This window comes from Oryzias latipes, chromosome 5 (assembly GCF_053564925.1).
Source record: "Oryzias latipes strain Hd-rR chromosome 5, Olatipes_Hd-rR_3.1".
Taxonomy (NCBI): Eukaryota; Metazoa; Chordata; class Actinopteri; order Beloniformes; family Adrianichthyidae; genus Oryzias; species Oryzias latipes.
Window position 1 is genome coordinate 34,095,802 of NC_136241.1, and position 19,181 is coordinate 34,114,982.

At 45.0% G+C, this 19,181-nt stretch overlaps 1 protein-coding gene across 4 annotated transcripts in view; it reads left to right on the top strand.

Annotated features, from left to right (window-relative positions):
• Nucleotides 1-19,181, top strand: part of ephb2b (eph receptor B2b) — a 148,135-nt gene that overhangs the window by 99,302 nt on the left and 29,652 nt on the right. For all 4 annotated transcript variants that reach the window (XM_023955298.2, XM_023955295.2, XM_023955297.2 and 1 more), the window contains exons 4-5: nt 622-777; nt 5,983-6,318. In XM_023955298.2, the coding sequence (XP_023811066.1) occupies nt 622-777; nt 5,983-6,318 (492 nt within the window). The remainder of the gene's footprint in view (nt 1-621; nt 778-5,982; nt 6,319-19,181) is intronic.

Below are 19,181 nucleotides of genomic sequence, written 5' to 3' on the forward strand. Positions count from 1 at the left end.
TTAAACTAGTTTTGTTTCGTCATTTTAATCAAAATGAACTACAATTAGATCCATAAAAACTCAAAAAAACAACAACCATTTGCTTTGAACTAACAAACAGTACTTATTGGGCTGTAGAGCATTTAATTTTTAGTAGTTCTAACAGTTGAGGTTTTTTGGCTCATTTTTCCCTTTTTGAATGCTTGTTTCTAGATTTTGACATTTTATTATCAGATACTTTTTAATTAGAAACGGCTTGCTGCATAGACAGATCATTTTACTACTTTTTGCTATTTTTTAAAAATGTTCTTTTCCTATTTTTAGGCTACCTCTTTCTGCAGTCTAATCTGAGATGCTGAGAGAGCTGAAAAACTGAATCTGTTTCAAGAAAAAAATGTTGTATTTTCTGTCTCGCAAGAAAAATAATCTTAATATGAAAGTTTGTCAACAGCAAAATAATCCTAGTTTAAAAAAATATGTCTTAATCTTTAGAATTTTTCTTGGGAAGACCATTTTTCTGACCCCATTGGCAGATTTTTCTACTTTTTTTTTGCCTTTAGGGTGTAAGAAGTTGTGACTTATTTCCGAGGGTTCTGTTCTCTCAGTGCAGTAAACGGTTGATTTTCTTGTATCTTCTTCCAGCCTGCCCATCGGGGTTTTTCAAGTCCACCCAGGGGGATCAACTCTGCCTGCAATGCCCCATCAACAGCCGCACCACCAGCGAAGGCGCCATCAACTGCGTTTGCCGCAACGGATATTACCGCACCGACTCTGATCCTCTCCAGATGCCCTGCACCAGTACGTGTCCCACAAACGTTGTTGGGCTTTGCAATCGCAGCACTCACAAGTGAACAGTCCCCGCTTTAGCGTCACAGATATGAACGTTATGGCAGGCGTGCATTTCACTCACGCAGCAGAAGAGCCCCCAGATCAAAGAACGGTGTAGTCTGTCTGACGGAGGAGGCCTGTCAGAGCCGTCGCTCACACAAACACGCCCAGGGCGGCGCTGTCTGTGGACGTGACCTGACAGGCAAGCCTCAGCTGCCCTCCTTCAACATCACACGGCTCCTTCTCCAAACCTGACCCCGGGGGCTACCGGGCCGGGCCGCGGAGCCGTGTAGGGGTCAGCGTCCCAGAATGAGCCTGGGCAAAACTGTCTCTTGTCATGCCAATGAGGCCGATTGAATTAGAATTTGAATTTGAAGTTGGGGGGGGGGGAAGAGAAAAAGAGGAGGACGGTTTGAGCAAAGTAGAAGTGAGCAGAGGAGGGGGGGCCGAGTGTGAAAGAGAGACACAGAATGAGATGAGGCAGGAATGCGAGCAGTGCATATGCGCGAGCATCCGAGGGGAGAAAAAAAGCCTCCTTTCAATGTTTCAGTGGTGTTTTTTCCTCATTCTCGCACTCTGCGCGCTGAAAGGCCGAGAGGAGGGAAAAGATTTGACGGTCCTCAACAAAGGAGATTTGCATAAGCCCGGCTCTGGGAGCCCAGCAGCTGTTGTGAATGAGAAAGCAACAGCGTCACGTCAACCGCATTAAGCGCAGCAGGGCCCTGTCTGATTAAAGCAAGACAACGGGCCCATCAGAGAGGCCCACCAGCTAATGGAAGGGATATTAGAGGTCCCCCCCCAGAAGGGAGGAGTCATCCCAAAAAAAAGGGCCCTAAAGTGGGCTTCCTTCCAGCGTCTGGTAATTGCAGCCTTTTTAGAAAGGACGTTCATTTAGAAGTGATCGATTCAGAATTGGGATGTTGTGGGCGGAGGGGAATTGCTTATCTCATTAGTCCCGGAAGACGCCGCCGCCGCCATAATGAGGTGCTCGTGGTTAAAAAAAATACAAAACACACACACACACACCAAATCTTGCTGTTTATTTGTTTGTCCTGCCACTCAACACACGCCGTGTGGGACGTTCCCTGCCTGTGACGCTTGGCTCCACGAAGTGGGCCAATAGGAGGCACAGGGGGTCCTTCCCAGCCACAGTAACCCCGCACGGCCCGCCATGAGAAAACGCCAAGAAAACACTCAACAAAGTGGACATCGGCCCTGAAAGTGAGGGTGTAAATGGGCGACTGGAGGGAAGAGGCGCTGTCAGCTTGGAATGCAGTCGGCTCAAAGGGGCTATAGTGTCACAGCCATTTTGTGGACCCGCCCTCCCCCCATGTGGGGGGGTTGTGTAAGCAGACATAGTAATTATGCCCTTCACACCGTGGAGGGCACAGCCCATCTTCCATCATAAAATTACTTCCATGCTGCCCTTCAGGTGATGGCTTATTTAGGGTAGACATTTTTAAACGCTCCTCTCCTTTTCTTGTTTCACTTTTTTCGCCAAATAAAACTAAAGTAATCCTCCCTAAAGAAATACACTCATTCTGGCAGCGACACACCGAGGCGTCCAAAACAAACATTTGGCCTCCCTTTGCAGGCATCCAGAGAAATGTCAGTAATTATGAAGGCTTTTTACCTTTAAAATAAAAGCATCCTAACTCTTAGTTTATGGTGGACAAACCAGTTTCTGAAATGAAAATAGAGAAAAAAACGACTAAATGCTTTTATCTGAAAAGAGTTTCACAAAAATCTGACAGAAAATGTATTTACAAACAAAAAAAAACACTTTTTTTATCAGTGACTGCCTATTCTGCATTTATCTGTAACTTAGAAATAAAATTATAGACTTTCTCACATAACAGAACAACACATGTAGAGTTAGAATTTGACACATCACTGCTGTTACAGATAAATGTTCAAATATTGATACATATTTTAAGTGACTTTAACATTTGGATGTGTAATTTGATTTATTAATAAAAAGAAAAACTTCCTTACTTCATTCGATCACATTTTACACTTGATTTTATTCTAATGTTTATGTTGTGTGTGGTTTTGTCAGAAACTGGAGGATCCAAGAGGCAGGAGAACAGGTTTCAACCTGAAACGAATAAAACGAAACTTCCCAAAGCCACAGAGAAAACAGAGCAGATGACCTGACGATGACAAAACTGACACACTTATGTAGTCTCAGGACTATAATAAAAAATATTTAAAAAAAGCTGTGGAAGATTCTCAACATGAACCAGAAGTGACTGACGAGGAACAACCAAAAACATCAAATAAATAAAATACAACAACTAAGTCATCTGCACACCGCTTTCAGTAGAAACAACAATTCCATATCACTTGGGATTATTAAAGTCTGTCTATCCATCATCCATCCATCATCCATCCATCATCCATCCATGCATCCATCCATCCATGCATCCATCCATCCATCCATGCATCCATCCATCATCCATCCATGCATCCATCCATCCATGCATCCATCCATCATCCATCCATCCATCCATCCATGCATCCATCCATCCATCCATCCATCATCCATCCATGCATCCATCCATCCATGCATCCATCCATCATCCATCCATCCATCCATCCATGCATCCATCCATCATCCATCCATGCATCCATCCATCCATGCATCCATCCATCCATCCATGCATCCATCCATCATCCATCCATGCATCCATCCATCCATGCATCCATCCATCATCCATCCATGCATCCATCCATCCATGCATCCATGCATCCATCCATGCATCCATCCATCCATCCATCCATCATCCATCCATGCATCCATCCATCCATGCATCCATCCATCATCCATCCATGCATCCATCCATGCATCCATCCATCATCCATCCATGCATCCATCCATCCATGCATCCATCATCCATCCATCCATCCATCCATGCATCCATCCATCCATCCATCCATCATCCATCCATGCATCCATCCATGCATCCATCCATGCATCCATCCATCCATGCATCCATCCATCCATCCATCCATCCATCCATCCATCCATCCATCCATCCATCCATCCATGCATCCATCCATCATCCATCCATCCATGCATCCATCCATCCATGCATCCATCCATCCATCCATCATCCATCCATCCATCCATCCATCCATGCATCCATCCATCCATCCATCCATCATCCATCCATGCATCCATCCATGCATCCATCCATCCATCCATCATCCATCCATCCATCCATCCATGCATCCATCCATCCATCCATCCATCCATCCATCCATGCATCCATCCATCCATGCATCCATCCATCCATCCATCCATCCATGCATCCATCCATCATCCATCCATGCATCCATCCATCCATGCATCCATCCATCATCCATCCATGCATCCATCCATCCATCCATCCATCATCCATCCATCCATGCATCCATCCATGCATCCATCCATGCATCCATCCATCCATGCATCCATCCATCATCCATCCATGCATCCATCCATCCATCCATCCATCCATCCATCCATCCATGCATCCATCCATCATCCATCCATGCATCCATCCATCCATGCATCCATCCATCCATGCATCCATCCATCCATCCATCATCCATCCATCCATCCATGCATCCATCCATCCATCCATCCATCCATCCATCATCCATCCATCCATCCATCCATCCATCCATCCATCATCCATCCATGCATCCATCCATCCATGCATCCATCCATCCATCCATCCATCCATCCATGCATCCATCCATCATCCATCCATCATCCATCCATGCATCCATCCATCATCCATCCATCCATCCATCCATCCATCCATCCATCCATGCATCCATCCATCCATCCATCATCCATCCATGCATCCATCCATCCATGCATCCATCCATCCATCCATCCATCCATCCATCATCCATCCATCATCCATCCATGCATCCATCCATGCATCCATCCATCATCCATCCATCCATCCATCCATCCATCCATCCATCCATCCATCCATCATCCATCCATCCATCCATCCATCCATCCATCCATCCATCCATGCATCCATCATCCATCCATCCATCCATCCATCCATCCATCCATCCATGCATCCATCCATCCATCCATCCATCCATGCATGCATCCATCCATCCATCCATCCATCCATCCATCCATCCATCCATCCATCCATCCATCATCCATCCATCATCCATCCATCCATCCATCCATCCATCCATCCATCCATCCATCCATCCATCCATGCATCCATGCATCCATGCATCCATCCATCATCCATCCATCCATCCATCCATCCATGCATCCATCCATCCATACATCCATGCATCCATCCATCATCCATCCATGCATCCATCATCCATCCATCATCCATCCATCCATCCATCATCCTGAAGAAACAGCAGCATTTGTGTCAACGATGTTGTTGTGAAAAGCCTTAAAGCTAAAACCTGAAAAACAAAAAGGAGAAACATTGGGATAAGTGACGACCAAACGGTTCTGCAGAGTTACAAAAAAACAACCAAAGCCTCTTGTTTTTAGAGTCTTATGTTTGATCTTGAGAGGCTTAAGAAAGCGAGGATGTTTTGGAGCTGCTGGGCGGAGGGAGGAAGGATTTTACTGTAATGCGATACAGACCTGGATCCATTATTCATGTGGTCACTTTGCATTTGGCCCCAAACTCCAGACGTTGAGTTGGAGAAACCGTCTCATTCTTTGCTCTAAGACAGATTCGGAAAGAAAGCCACACATAAAAGACCGCTTTGGCAAATATTTGTAAATGTTTACTTGTTGTTTGTCTTTTCTCTCTTATGTTTTATTTATTGTTTGCATATTTTTGTGATTTATCTGGATTTCTTTTGGCAAAATGTTTGAGAGTGTTGGGAAACAGTTGGCTTTTGATGCAGAGCGGGTTAATGAAAACCTTTCCTGTCTGGTCCTGGACCTGGAGCTGGACCTGGACCTGGTCCTTAATCTGGACCTGGTCCTGAACCTGGTCCTGAACCTGGTCCTTAACCTGGACCTGGTCCTGAACCTGGTCCTGAACCTGGTCCTGAACCTGGACCTGTTCCCTAACCTTGACCTGGCCCTAAACCTGGACCTGGTCCTGAACCTGAACCTGGTCCTGAACCTGGTCTTTAACCTGGACCTGGTCCTGATCCTGAACCTTTGTGTGTTTTTTGCAGCCGTCCCCTCAGCTCCACAGGCTGTGATCTCCAGCGTGAACGAGACCTCCGTGATGCTGGAGTGGATGTCTCCCCGGGATTCTGGGGGCCGTGAGGACGTCGTCTACAACATCATCTGCAAGAGCTGCGGCGGCGGGCGGGGAGGGTGCACCCGCTGTGGGGACAACGTTCAGTTTGTACCCCGTCAGCTGGGCCTGACAGAATCCCGGGTCTACATCAGTGACCTGCTGGCCCACACGCAGTACACGTTTGAGGTGCAGGCTGTCAACGGGGTGTCAGACCAGAGCCCCTACTCCCCCCAATACGCCTCGGTCAACATCACCACTAACCAGGCCGGTAAGTGGACCCATCTGTCCCTGGCTTCCTCTGTCGCTGTGCAGAAGCGGTTTCATTAAACTCTCAGGGCTCCAGTCTGTTTCTTATGCAGATCCAAGGCAGTAAAACGGAAAGCAGAGCTTTGCTGATGATGTGACAGAATGTGATGGCCTGCTGGTCTTTACGGTGTGACCTCATCATCGTGTTTCTGGAGAGCTGAGAGCCTTATAGCAGCCGTCTCACCACTTTATTTTCTGTTCACTGCTGTCCGTCCACCTGGATGTGGAAACTCACAGCTGCAACACCTCCAGAACTAAAAACAGTCAAAGTCAGGTTGGATTTCTTAGAGTTGGTAGCTTTTTTATCCTCGCATTTCCTCATCATGACATTTCACTGCCGTAAAGCGCAGCACCGTATATTCGGCTGTAGTTTGAACAGGAGGCTCATCAAAGCAGTTTGGTAAAGTTAGCGAGATATTCACAGATTCAGACTCTGTCGTTCTCTATTTCGGTCTCTGTTGGTTGGTCTTAATGCAAACAGGGACCTACAAAGGCTTCTTCTTCTGTTTTGTCCCTTTCGGGGTCACGGGGCTGCTGGAGCCTATCCATCCACCTACAAAGGCATGCGCAAAAGAAAAAAAAGATTGGGTTTTGGTTTCTTTTTAATGAGAATTGTGCCAATGACGGAGAGATGGGTGGTAAGTGACCGTCTACAAAGTGCACACTCTGGGAAGAAGTGTTGCAAAATTTAACAAATATTTCAATTAGCTTTTAAAAACAACCAAAGCAAACAAATGTTTACATTCAAATGTGCTAGCCATGAACACGGAAGTGATTTTTATTTTTATAGAATTTTTAACGGAGATATGAATCACATCAAATCAAAAATGTTCAATGGTTCTGAGGATCCTGAAGCAACAGAAACCAGACTTTCTCACCTATCTTTACTAGTTAGTAGTTAACTGCTGTTCCTAGTTGATAGTTGCTGAATTTTTGCTTGATTGTTCAGACTTCTCAGCAGTGGCTGTTTAAGTGTTAAATGTGTTTATTGCATTTCTTTCCTTTTTTAATGTAAAAAATAAAAGTATCAGGGACTCTAATCTCAAAATGAATGGGATCAGGGCCAAAAGCAACAAACCCTGATGGGGACAGCCCTAGTCTGAATGAATCCTCCTTCCCTCTGAACCAACTGCTGAGCGGCCTTCATCCGCCTGCTCTTCATCCTCTGCATCCACTCTGCAACTCCATGAAGAGCTTGTTACTCCTAATGATCCATTCTTCTGCACTGAAGCTCCTTTACAAGCCCACATTACCTAAAGTATTCTGTCGGCCTCTTTTTTTTTGGGGGGGGGGAGTTTATTGGATTGGGCGAAGTGCATTACCAAATGGCCAGACGTCTGCACTGAATCAGTCCAACAGGAACTGACTGCAAACCCGATGAAGACGCTTAGCAGAGGAAATGTATTCCTCTAAATTGAGCCATTGTTGTGTATTTCCATGTTTACTGAGATCTGTTTAAAAATGTCATAAAATGCTGAATTACGGGGCAGAAATGGGGGCTTTTATTTGCATCCTGACCTCTTTTTATTGTCTGTTTTGATTTGAGTCACTGGTGTGGTGGGTTAATGAGGGCCTGTGAGTGCAGTTAAGCGTTGTAATGAGGCCCCTGCCCCATTCCAACTCGCTGGGCCACAATAAGGGCCGCCACCCCAAGCTTTGGCTTCTCCGCCGCTCCCGCTGAGGGGTCCCGGCAGAAATTGGGGGGCTCCGCACCCTCTCCACTGAAGAGCCCGTCACTTTGCATTAGACGGCGGGAGCTCTCGTCAGCAGAAGCTGTGAAAAGAGCTCAACTCTTGCTCGCCTCCACTCCGCGTTCCCACCTTCCCCCATCACCCCCCCCGCCCGCTTTCGGGACGGTGGAGTTTTGCGGCGTGGAACGCTACAGGGCTGGGGTCACCAGGACCTGGAGCCAATAATTGCATCTGGTTTGTGAGGCTTGGAGGTTACATAAACATCATGTCATCCTTGATTACCTCAGGCAGTTCTTCTGCCTCCTCATTCAGAGAGAACAGTCAGAAACCGCCCAAACATGCGTTTGCGTTAACATATGTACGCCAACAAATAAAGCTTGACGTTTGAAGTGGGTGGCATGAAAACAGGGCTTATGTCATGTGTGGGTGGCTGCTTCCCCAACTGTGACTTGTTGGTGTGAAAGGGGGTTTGGTTGGACCGGATTGAGAGCAAAATTGTCCCCGTCTACACCCAATCATGCAGACATCTCCACCTTTAATACCCAGAGGCTTGTCCCTCTTCTGCGTCGATGCTCTGCGATTAGGAGCATAATTGCTGTGGAAAGTGTGATGCTTGATCACACACAGAAACAAGTGTTGGGCTGAAAAGCCTTTCAGTTTGTTTAATAGGCACAGGCCTGCTTCCCCCAAACCTCCGACGTTCAGAACATCAGGCCAAACATCCTGGCCTCGGTCTGACTGTAAAAAGCTAAATTAACCTGATATACATAAAGAGATTCAGGAGCTGCTGATCTGATGTGTTTGAGTCTCATTAAGATTCTGTCTTTTTCAGAAAATGCAAACATGTTTCTCAAAGATTCACTCCAATGAAAACTGTGTTTTCAAAATGTTCTTGTGGAATTTATCCTCACAATGGAGGACATATATATAAAGAACATTAAAATAAAAGTGCAGTATGTCTTTATTTTCTTTTAACATTTTATTTTCGTTTTCAAATAGACAAAATGACAGACATGCAAAACAAACAGTTCAGGTGCTCTTTTGACCAAAGAAAAGTAAATAATTGTCAGCTACATTCTGTTCAATATGTATTCATATGCCGTCCAAATAGGGCATAAAAAAAAGACAGAAAAACCACAAAGTTTCCTTTTGGACACAGGGAACAGAAGACAAACACTTCATTTCCCCATCATTCCTCTTTTTTTCCTTTTGTGTTTTAGAAAAAATAAATACAAAACTGCAGTCTCAATACAGAGCTTAATCCTTTTAACTTTCTGAAAGTGATGTAGACATGGTGTCCAGCGTTTATTGTGAGCATTGACTGAGGCGAAGATAGCGTGTCAGTGAGCCACACTTTAGAGTAGGGAGAAGATGTCTTTTTGCAGTCGTCAACCCAAGTTCTAGTGGCTGCAAAAGTGCAGTTTTTCTTGATTGAAATTGTTGTAAATCAGGAGCAGACATAAAAATGCGGTTGGAAAAAGGGGACACATGTTGTGCTGTTTCCAGTTGAGCCTGTGAGTAACTTCCCTCCATGCAGGCGCTGTGGGTTTTTGGGTTACTCGGGTCGTAGAGAAAGGCGGGTGGGTCTTGCAGGTCTCTTGAGGCTCGCACCGTCAAGGCAGGTGATGAAAACGGAACGTGCCATTGTCATGCGTGTGGCAAGTGTGTCGTGAAGTATTAATGCTTGTGGAAGTCACGCACACTGATGTGGTACAGGTGATGCTTACGCCACGCCGTGCACGTGATATGGAAGTGTCCGCATGACGCCGGTGGGACATCCACACAAACGACACTCTGATTGTCTCTAACAGTCCGGCTGCAGCACGGAGCGTGCACGCATCTCGTGAACAGCACTTCCTTAGGAAGTGAAAAATACGTACAACACGCCTACGTCTTCCCTTACTTACCCTAACGTGTTGCATGACTGTTGACTACGACCTGTCACCCACAACATGCCTGTAGAAAAAAATGCACATGAATATAAGACAGCCCATATCCACCACTAAGGGCAATTGGGACTAAAGCCCTAATTACTAACACGCACTAAACCCTTGTTCTATCATAGATGACCCCCCCTTCCATTGTCGTGTTCTCCCTACCATGACAAAGGTGGATAAAGGTGGAAAGATTTCATGTAATCCATGGACACCAGTGAAGATCACAAATCATTGAAGAAAAAAGGTTCAGAGCACTGTCTAGTGGGTCTAGATGACCCAACTCCCAATGTTAAAGTGCCTAGGATAGCACAAGGGTTACTGTGTTTCCGCAACTTTCATAATCGATGGGCAAACAGATGACGATGTCCTTCTCACACATGACGTTTGACTCTCAGTGGTGCTGCGGAGCTTCACGGATGTTTCCCTGTTTTGTTTTTTACTCCCACATTGCTATGGACTCTGCATTCCCTTGTATTTGTTGAGCTAAATTCACAGTTGTATGATGGGACGGCTGAGTGTGCACGCACACTGAAACACACACAGGACATGACAGCTGAGGCGCACTGAGGGAGTTTTACCCAGCAGACTTCAGAGCACTAATCTGCCATTTTGTCCTAACAAATTCCAAGACATGGCTGAATAGACAAGTTTGAATCCCAATCAAGGATTCACTGTGCATGTTTAATAACTCTGCATATTGCACACACATGGAGCACGTGATTTATTCCGGGTCAAATCACCCGGGCCGGCTGGGACTGTCAGTAACGGTCAGAAGGCATTTTTCTGCTTGAGCACAGCAGGGGCGGGAAAGGCTGCTCTGTCGTCTACGGCTTTGATGGATTCCTGCAGCCGGCGAAAGACACCGAAGCAGATTCTCCATCAAAGGAAGACGGACGAGTGACAGATTTGTTTTCCCGTCGCCGCACTATCAGTGTGTGTATGTAAAGCAGAGATTATCGTCAACATACTCTCCAAATATCAGTCCATTTAGAGAGAGCCTTGCAGTCTGCAGGCGTGCCGTGCTCTCGCTGCATAGCCGTCTGTGGTGATCTGGTAGATTAGATTTCAGAGGACATATTTGTTTAGGCATTTCATTAACTCAAGGTGAGCTGTTTCGAGAAGCAGTGGCGCAGGATTAGCTCTTTATCATGCGGACTGCTTTATTGTGGAGGTGAGCCACATCGCGTGGAGGATGGGAGGGGGTGTGATGGGGTGCAGCCCTTCCACATGGTCTATGGAAGATTTATGGCTTAATTATATCCAGATTGCTCAGGTTTGCTGTATCCAGGTTACCGGGGAGCGTGTCACTCCAATGGGGCGGTGGTGTGAAAAGCTCGGGTGGAGACTCCACCAAACCATATGTGGCTCCTACATGTCGACCCACCATACGGACACTGACCTTTACATTGATGAGTTGTAGAAAAAAAATGTCAGCCACAATTCAATTTGACACCTTTAAGCGATCATCTGATCACACGTCAGAGATGCATGCTGGGAAAAAACCAACGGAGGCCACCGGTAGACTTTGTGTGAATGTGACAGACGGTGTCAAGAAGGGCGCATATGGCGGGTGCCAGCGCAGGTCAGCCAGCCAAACAGACGGGGGCCTCAGCAGGCACCTGGAGCTCGGCATCGACAACCGTCGGTTGCCAGCAGCAGCAGCAGCACCTTCAGCTCCGTCATCGAGTTGCAGATATGGAGCAACCTGTTTACGAAGACCAACCCAGACAAAGCAGGGATGTCGGAGAAAAGGGGCTGACTCCCAGTGTCATCAGATAACCTGAGCATGGAAAATGAATTTCATTAAGAGACTCCAGAAGAGAATTAAAGGTGGAATTAATTATGTAATTTATTTTACACATAAATCTTTTAGTTTTCATCACACAGATCTTCTCCTCAGCATTGTGAAACATCCACTTGGAAAATGGAGAAAATCAATTACTTTTAAACCAAGGTTAAAACAGTGTCAATGCATAAAAACATATAGAAAAAGATGCAGTTAATTAAGGTGGAGTGCATTCGCTCGCTGAAATTCCTATAATACATGATTAAGTTTGATTTAATGCGTTTGTTTATTCTTCTTCTAGCAGATCCAAGATAATATTGACATTCAGAACGAGGTGATGAAGCAAAAAGGGGGTCAGAGCCCAACAAAAACTGCTGTTTGGTTTACGATTTTTCCCATAATTCTTCGTTGGATTACCATAGTAATTAAGCAAATGGATATTTTATAATATTCACTTTCCATTCTAAGCTCCCTTCTTATTGCTTTCATGAACCAGATCCTGTGAGCTGCACCCACCACGTTCCTCGCTGAGGTCTGCTGCATATATGTGTGTAAACTGCGGCTTTGATTTAAAATAAGTAGGAATTTGGGACTTCTCCCCCACTAGCCAGAAAAAGTACAATAGATCAGCCTTAATTCATAATCAGGCAAAGTTTGAATTCCCACTCAACTTTGTTCTGTGGTCTTTTAAGTATGATTATGCTGTTAAAAACTTGTCGTTTTCTAGGACATAGTTTCTGCAGAGCGGCAGGAGTAGTGGACCCCCCCTCCCCCCCCCCCCCCTCCCCTTGATCTCAGAAAATGCCACAGGGACATGCTGAAAACACCATTTTCACTGGAGCGGCTCTTTATGAGCTCCAGGGAAATGGAAGTGTTCCCGACAATCTGATCTCTCCTCACCATGTTAATGTTCTTTTACTTGGAAAGGAAACACAGCTAGCATGGAAGTGGTGTTTTCCACTGGAGAGGTCGTGTGGGAGGGCCGTCTGCAGCCCACACTGGCTCTGGAAAGGTGAGGAATTTGAACATGCATGCTGCGGTTTATGGAGTTTTTCTTCCTGGAGATGCTGGTTTGGAAGTCGATGAAGTTGAGATATGCACCCCGTTGATTAAACAGCACTTTCAACGGCAGCAACGGCAGCCAAAGCCTCAAATGTCTTTTCTGCCTCAAGCAGCCCACAGAGTCTGAGGCTTAAACTGGACTTGCTTTTAATTACACATTTACGTGCTTTGCTTATCCTGCATTTTCTTGGAATGCCTCTCCTCTGAACCTGACGCATTACAGAAGATTCTGCAAAGGCAACACAATGCGTTTGATTTGAGGGTGTTCAGTACCATCCATGTTTTGTGTGGATTTGGAGAAGAGCCCCGACCACGTCCCAGGCCCGTTGGTGGTGTGAGGTATTGGAACGTTTGTTTGGAGTATTTCCCATTCCTTCACCACGCTGCCAAATGGACTTTGGCGTTTCCAGTACTGTTAGAATCAGATGAGCTGGAGTGGAAGGTCAGAGGAGCCTCTTCTGGACCTGCTGCCATAAGACCCAGTGCCGGAAAGGTGGAAGAGATTGGGGAGGGAGACCCATGATGATTGCACTAACTCAACTGCAGCTGCTGCTCTTTCTATCCTTTTACTGTTGAGTTGATATCCTTCAGTTGTTTGTTGGGATCCAGTGTTTTAGTTTCAAGTTCATCAGTGCATCGCTGTGGAAATCCCACAATAACTGACAAACGCAAACAAACCCGCCCCTTGTGTTCGTGTGGAACAGAAAGGGAGTCACTATTACTGAGTCTTATTGTAAATGAATGCAGCATGTCTGACTCTGTGCCAAGTTTGTGCAATTACTCAAACATGATAAAAAAAATGGGTCCCATTTCTGCATTTCTGTTTGTCATACAGTGTTTCCTTGTTTAGCGTGGGGCTTAGGTTCCATAAATATCCCGCAATAGGTGAAATCTGCATTAACTCATGTTTTAAAGCCATAAAACTCCCCACTACACACTCTTTTCAGTCAAACGTTAACATCTCCTGACATTTTTGTATTTTGTTTAAACCCCTCAAAGTTCAAACATTCACAGGAAATAAGTTTTATAGAATGAAAACCAAAATCTGATTAAGATCAAAGATTAATGTAACTCTGGCAAGCTGCAGGGATCTGTAAGGAGAGTGATTGACGACAGCCAATCAGGTCGCAGAACACAGAGCGGCGTAGAACCAGAGAGAGAAACAAAGCATGCAGAACTGACCTAAACAAAACAGGAAACAGGAAGATTGTGAAAGATGAATCACCATAAAGCAAAGGAACACCACAGCGGTTCACAGTTTTGTTCTCAGCACGATTGTGTGGTCTTTATTTTGTTTGTTACAGGGAATTGTGTCCTGCGTTCTAATTGGCTGTACTTCTTGTCAATCATTCTGCTTAGCGCGTCATCTCCTGTCCAGAATAAGTTCATTTGACTAAATCTGCATAAAGCTTTAATCGTGATCAAATTTTGTTGTCATCAAAGGTTTGAACTGTAAGAGCTTAAGAGAGAAAAGTGCGGAAATGTTCATTTCTGTCTGAGAAAAGTGTAGAAGTGTGTAGTAAGAAGTTTTACAGCCTTAAATATCTAAAATTCTGCAGATTTGACCTATCACAGGTTATTTTTAGAACGTAACTCTTACGATAAACAAGGGAACGTTGTACCTGTAGAAACTGTGGAAACGAACTCTTCTTAAGACCCACTCACGCATTTTTTTCTGTTAAATTTCAGCCTTAAATGTGTTTCTGGGTATTTTTTTATTCAAATCGTTGTGAATCATGAACAGACGAAAAACTGCAGTTTGAAAAAGATAATGTTTGTGAAGTAGAAAATACGCTGGGCGGACCACAAAATTCCCGCTCCGCTCCATTCTGATCCATCCCCTTGTAGAGATCCATGTACGTCTTTACTAGCAGGGGAGCATGTAAACAGAGAGCTCTCAGGGATGGGTGACAGCAGGGCTCCTCCACGCCAACAGTCCCGCCCACAACTCAGAGGTGAATTTCCGCTGACCTCCTGCCGCTCTGCAGAGACTATGTCCTAGAAAACGACACAGATTTCTAGATTTTGGCCCAAAATTCGTAAGACCACTAGGAAAATAGATCAAAAGATGATTGGAGTGAGACTTTAATATCTTTTTGTGTAGTCAGCCTTTCTTAAGGGTGTGACAGTCTGAGGTTGGTATGAGGGTTAGATCCTCAAAGTTCACCAAAGAGTCAACCTGCTTGTTCCTTGTTTCCTCTGCAATATCGTCTTTCCATAAACAAACACGTCTTCCATTTCCTCCCTCTTCTAATTTGCCGTGCAGATTGGATTAGATCTAAGCTTCGACTATAGTGCTAGCATCTGAAAACGTTTCAAACCCTCCGAGTTCCGATTTCTGGATGAGCTTATGTTGTGTGTGAGCGTTTTAATCCAGAGACTTCCCCAATACAGATGGTTTAAAGCTTGATGAACTGAAATCTCACTTTTGTAGATTTACTGCACTGGAAAAATCTTTATAGATGTAAAACCCACAATCCTTTGCAGCTGGGGGAACGGGGCATTCTGCCAGCATGCTGGAAGTGCATGCAAACACGGGCCTCTCCCTTGAAGACGCGGAGCTCTGCGGCTCGTAAACGGACGGCAGTCGGAGAGAGCGCCGCAGCGGCAGCTAGCTTGGGAGACGGCCCGGTTTCAGCGCGGTCTGTTTGGGCCTCTGAGAAAGATTTTGTTGCGGGAAACTGATTTTTACAATAAGAAGGAAAATGGTTTTACAAGCACTGACCTGTTCTTCCTGCCTCCCCCATCTTCCTCCGAATCATGGCACTTTTTGTAGCAGAGCGTCTAATCAAATCAGAGCCACATGGCGGCAGACGCTGTGGGCTTTTAGACAGATGCAGATGAAAGGCATGGAATGTACCATTCCCTTCCTAACAGAAACTAACCATCTTCTTCCATTCGTCATAAAGTTTCCGGCGAACAGGATGTTCCTGGGGTGACGCGGGATAATTGCAGTAGGAGATAACGACGAGATTTTCAGCACTATTGCGGTTTCTCCGAAGACGCCTCCTTCAAGGATTGTTTTGTTTCTTACAAGAATACCAGCTCCTCTGCCAGTTATCCACATCAGTCACACTTCATCAGCTTTGTTTAATGAGGATGCCCATCACCCTCAAAGCCGTTCTTGTTAATAAAGCCAAGAAGTGGGGAGTTCTTCAAAGAGAGAGAGCAGAAAGGTCCAAGAATATACTTTGACTGAACGGATGAGACCCTCAGTTCTTGTGAAGTGACTTGGATTTTAACGAGTAGCTGCGTCCCTATTTCTTCTTCTTTAATTGACTGTGGAAGTGTCTGGGTGTTCAGACGTTACAGTAAAGCGTTTATCAGACCTGCTGAGCCAAACAGAGCTTTTGTGTTCTCTTCTGCTGGGCCAAGGCCAAAGACTCCAAAGCCACGCCTTTTCTATCAGAGTAATAATGGGGGCCTGAAACCCAACCCTCTGACAACAGCTGGGGATTCCTATCCTCTTACAATTAAGTCATGAGATACTGCCTTTATGCCTGGGCATGAGGAGACTTATCATTATCTGATCAGATTTGATTACCTCTGCCCTTTTTTTGGGTTATTAAACACAGAACCTCTGCATTGAAAACGCTTTGATGCAAACAAACTCATTGATTATTGTGATTTTGTGGAGGTTTTGATTATTTTTCTTATGATTGACACAAGTGCTGCTTTATTTCGGCTCCAGAAAGCATCGCCATTTTTCTTTCCAAGTCGGCCATTTGATTCAATTATAAGAACGTACGATTCCTTGTCTTTGTCGCTGTAACGGCTTCATTAGTTTTAGGAAATGATGGGAACATTCACGGAGAACAAAGCTTTTCAGTGCAGGGCTTTTCTGCTGTTCTATAATAATCCTTGACATTGAATCTGCCCACTTTGTGAGCAGAACAAGGACACATTCCCATCTTTTTGTTTTCTTACCTGTAATCGACTTTAATTTAGCTAATTCTACATGACTGAGAAATCATTTTTGTGGCGACAGAAGTCAAAGCCTTAAGGCCGGTTCATACTTCACACCGATCGGCCATAGCATCCATCCTATCCACAATTTGCAGTCTAGTTCAAGCTAAAGTTTGCGGGTTTTGCTTGCGACAGTCCGCCATAACCACGATGAACGCCTGAGTCGCATTTATACTTATCAAGCTATGCGATTGTTTCCAGTGTTTATGTTTAATGTGAAGGGATGTCTTGATCATGCTAGCTGCATCCGCGAACGCGATGAGCCAGAGGACGACGTGGCGGGTTCGTCCACTAAAATAAAATCCAGTAACTCGCATTAATTTCTGTGTAGTCGTAGGTTTTTCCGTCATCGCGTACTCTATTCGTCTGAAAGAAATTCAAGTTAGACGACGTGATCTGCATGCAATCGTCACTACAGGGGTAAAGTCTCAGCCGGGGATGATGTCATCAGCAGGGGTCACATTTCCCAGCGAATGGAGATAAAATGAGCCTCAGAAAAAAGTAGTCTAAAAGTACTGCAAATACTCGCTAAAAGTGAGGCATGAAGTTTACTTTTTATAAACTTAAAATGTTCCAATTGAGTGAGTGTGAAGAAGTATTCTGGTACTGTCTACACTACACAATATATACTAAACTTGCTATACATCTACTCAATAAATATACTTAATATAATACCCTTGAAGTGTACTCCTTTTTGCTAAGGGAACCCCTAAATGATAGATTAAGTTGTGGAATAAAAGCTAAGGAAGCGGCGGTGAACCAAAATGATTTCCAAACGAGGATCGGAGCTGTGATGAAGCATTAAGTCTTCTGGCTCTGACATTCCAGTCCGTTGGTCGAGCTCTGACTTTCTTTTAAATGTACCAAATTACCTAGCTGTAAACAGCACAGCTGGATTTATAACTGCTGCCATCTTGGCATCTTCTCTAAAAGCCTCCTGTCTGAACTTTTCACATCTTCGCATAGTTTACCTCAAGCGGTGGTGTCTGACTGAATCTCAGCCAGCTCGCGGTTACGCCACCTCTCATCATTGTCTTCACGTCTGAGCGTGGCAACCGCCATTCTGCCCGTTTGTGAAATGTTGTTCCACAAACGGGAACCACAGCTTTCCACGCTGGCATGTGTCTATCTTGGGTACCCGAGCCGCCTTTGTTTCTCCGGCGCGGATCGGGTTTCCAGGCGTGGCTGCTGCGTGCGTTTAATGGAAATGCTCGGCAGGAAAACTCTTGAATATATGTACATCCGTAATGGGATACTCGTGAGTTCCCCTTGGAGTTACCGTTTGCCTTATTAGGCGTCGGCCTTGTGACTACAAACATGCAGGTCGGTACTTTGAGAGGACGGAGCTCCTCCATGCCGTGTTTGTGTTACTCCATGACATAAAAATAAATAAAATGCGTAAAAATAACATGGCTGCAACAGAGAGTCTTAGTTTATAAAGACAGAGTCATGGTAGTTTTCCAGTCAATGGAATTTTCACTGAGAACGCGTGCCGAGGGACAAACTTCTTACTTTATTGCTGGGACTCGGGGGAGCCACTGTTTTTCAGCCCCAAAGCTCTTTGTGTGTGTGTGTGTGTGTAGCACAGACCTGAAACGGACGAGAGCTGGATTCGGTGGACATAAATCTTGCCTTGCACCCCTCCCTCTCTGACACCTCAAACCCTCCCCAGTCTTTACACTCTCAGAGGCTCAGGCGCTGAGGCCTGCAGGCCCTGCCAAGCCTCCCAGACGGAGCTTTTTATCCTCAGCTCCTTTTGGTTTTACACTGACCCGTGGTACCCTGAACTAATCACAACGCCTGCTGGATGACTTGTGGTGATCACACACCCCCCTCCCGACCCGTTAATATTTAAGGTCACTGGGCATTGTAAGACCACAGAGGACCACCCATGGTGGAAGAAGTTATTTAGCACTCCGTTCGTTTAGGGTTGTTGTTGGGCTACTAAAGTTTGCTCACTTTCTTGCTATTTTGTCCCAAAAAAAAACATTTTAACTATAAATTGATTGTGACCAGAGATTCAAGTTGTTTAAAAATATTTACAGTAAATTTTCCTTATTCATTATAAACCATAGGAGCTGTCCACATGGCTCATCACCTTCACGGTTTAGTACGGTGGCCCGGAAGTGTAAATGACATCAACAAATCACTCAACGCAAAAACAGCAAAACAAATAATGAAAAGCAAGACTACATTTAAAAAAAAAATCAGAAAAGAAAAGTACATTGCATGCTGCACGTGACAAATTTATATCTAAAAATATGTTTACATTTTTTTCAAAATGGTGGATTTCTGTTGGTTTGATCTCCATAGCAACCATTTAATATTTGGTTCGCCTGGTGGCGACAAGAAGGTCTAAATCCTGATGTGTTGTGAAAAACTG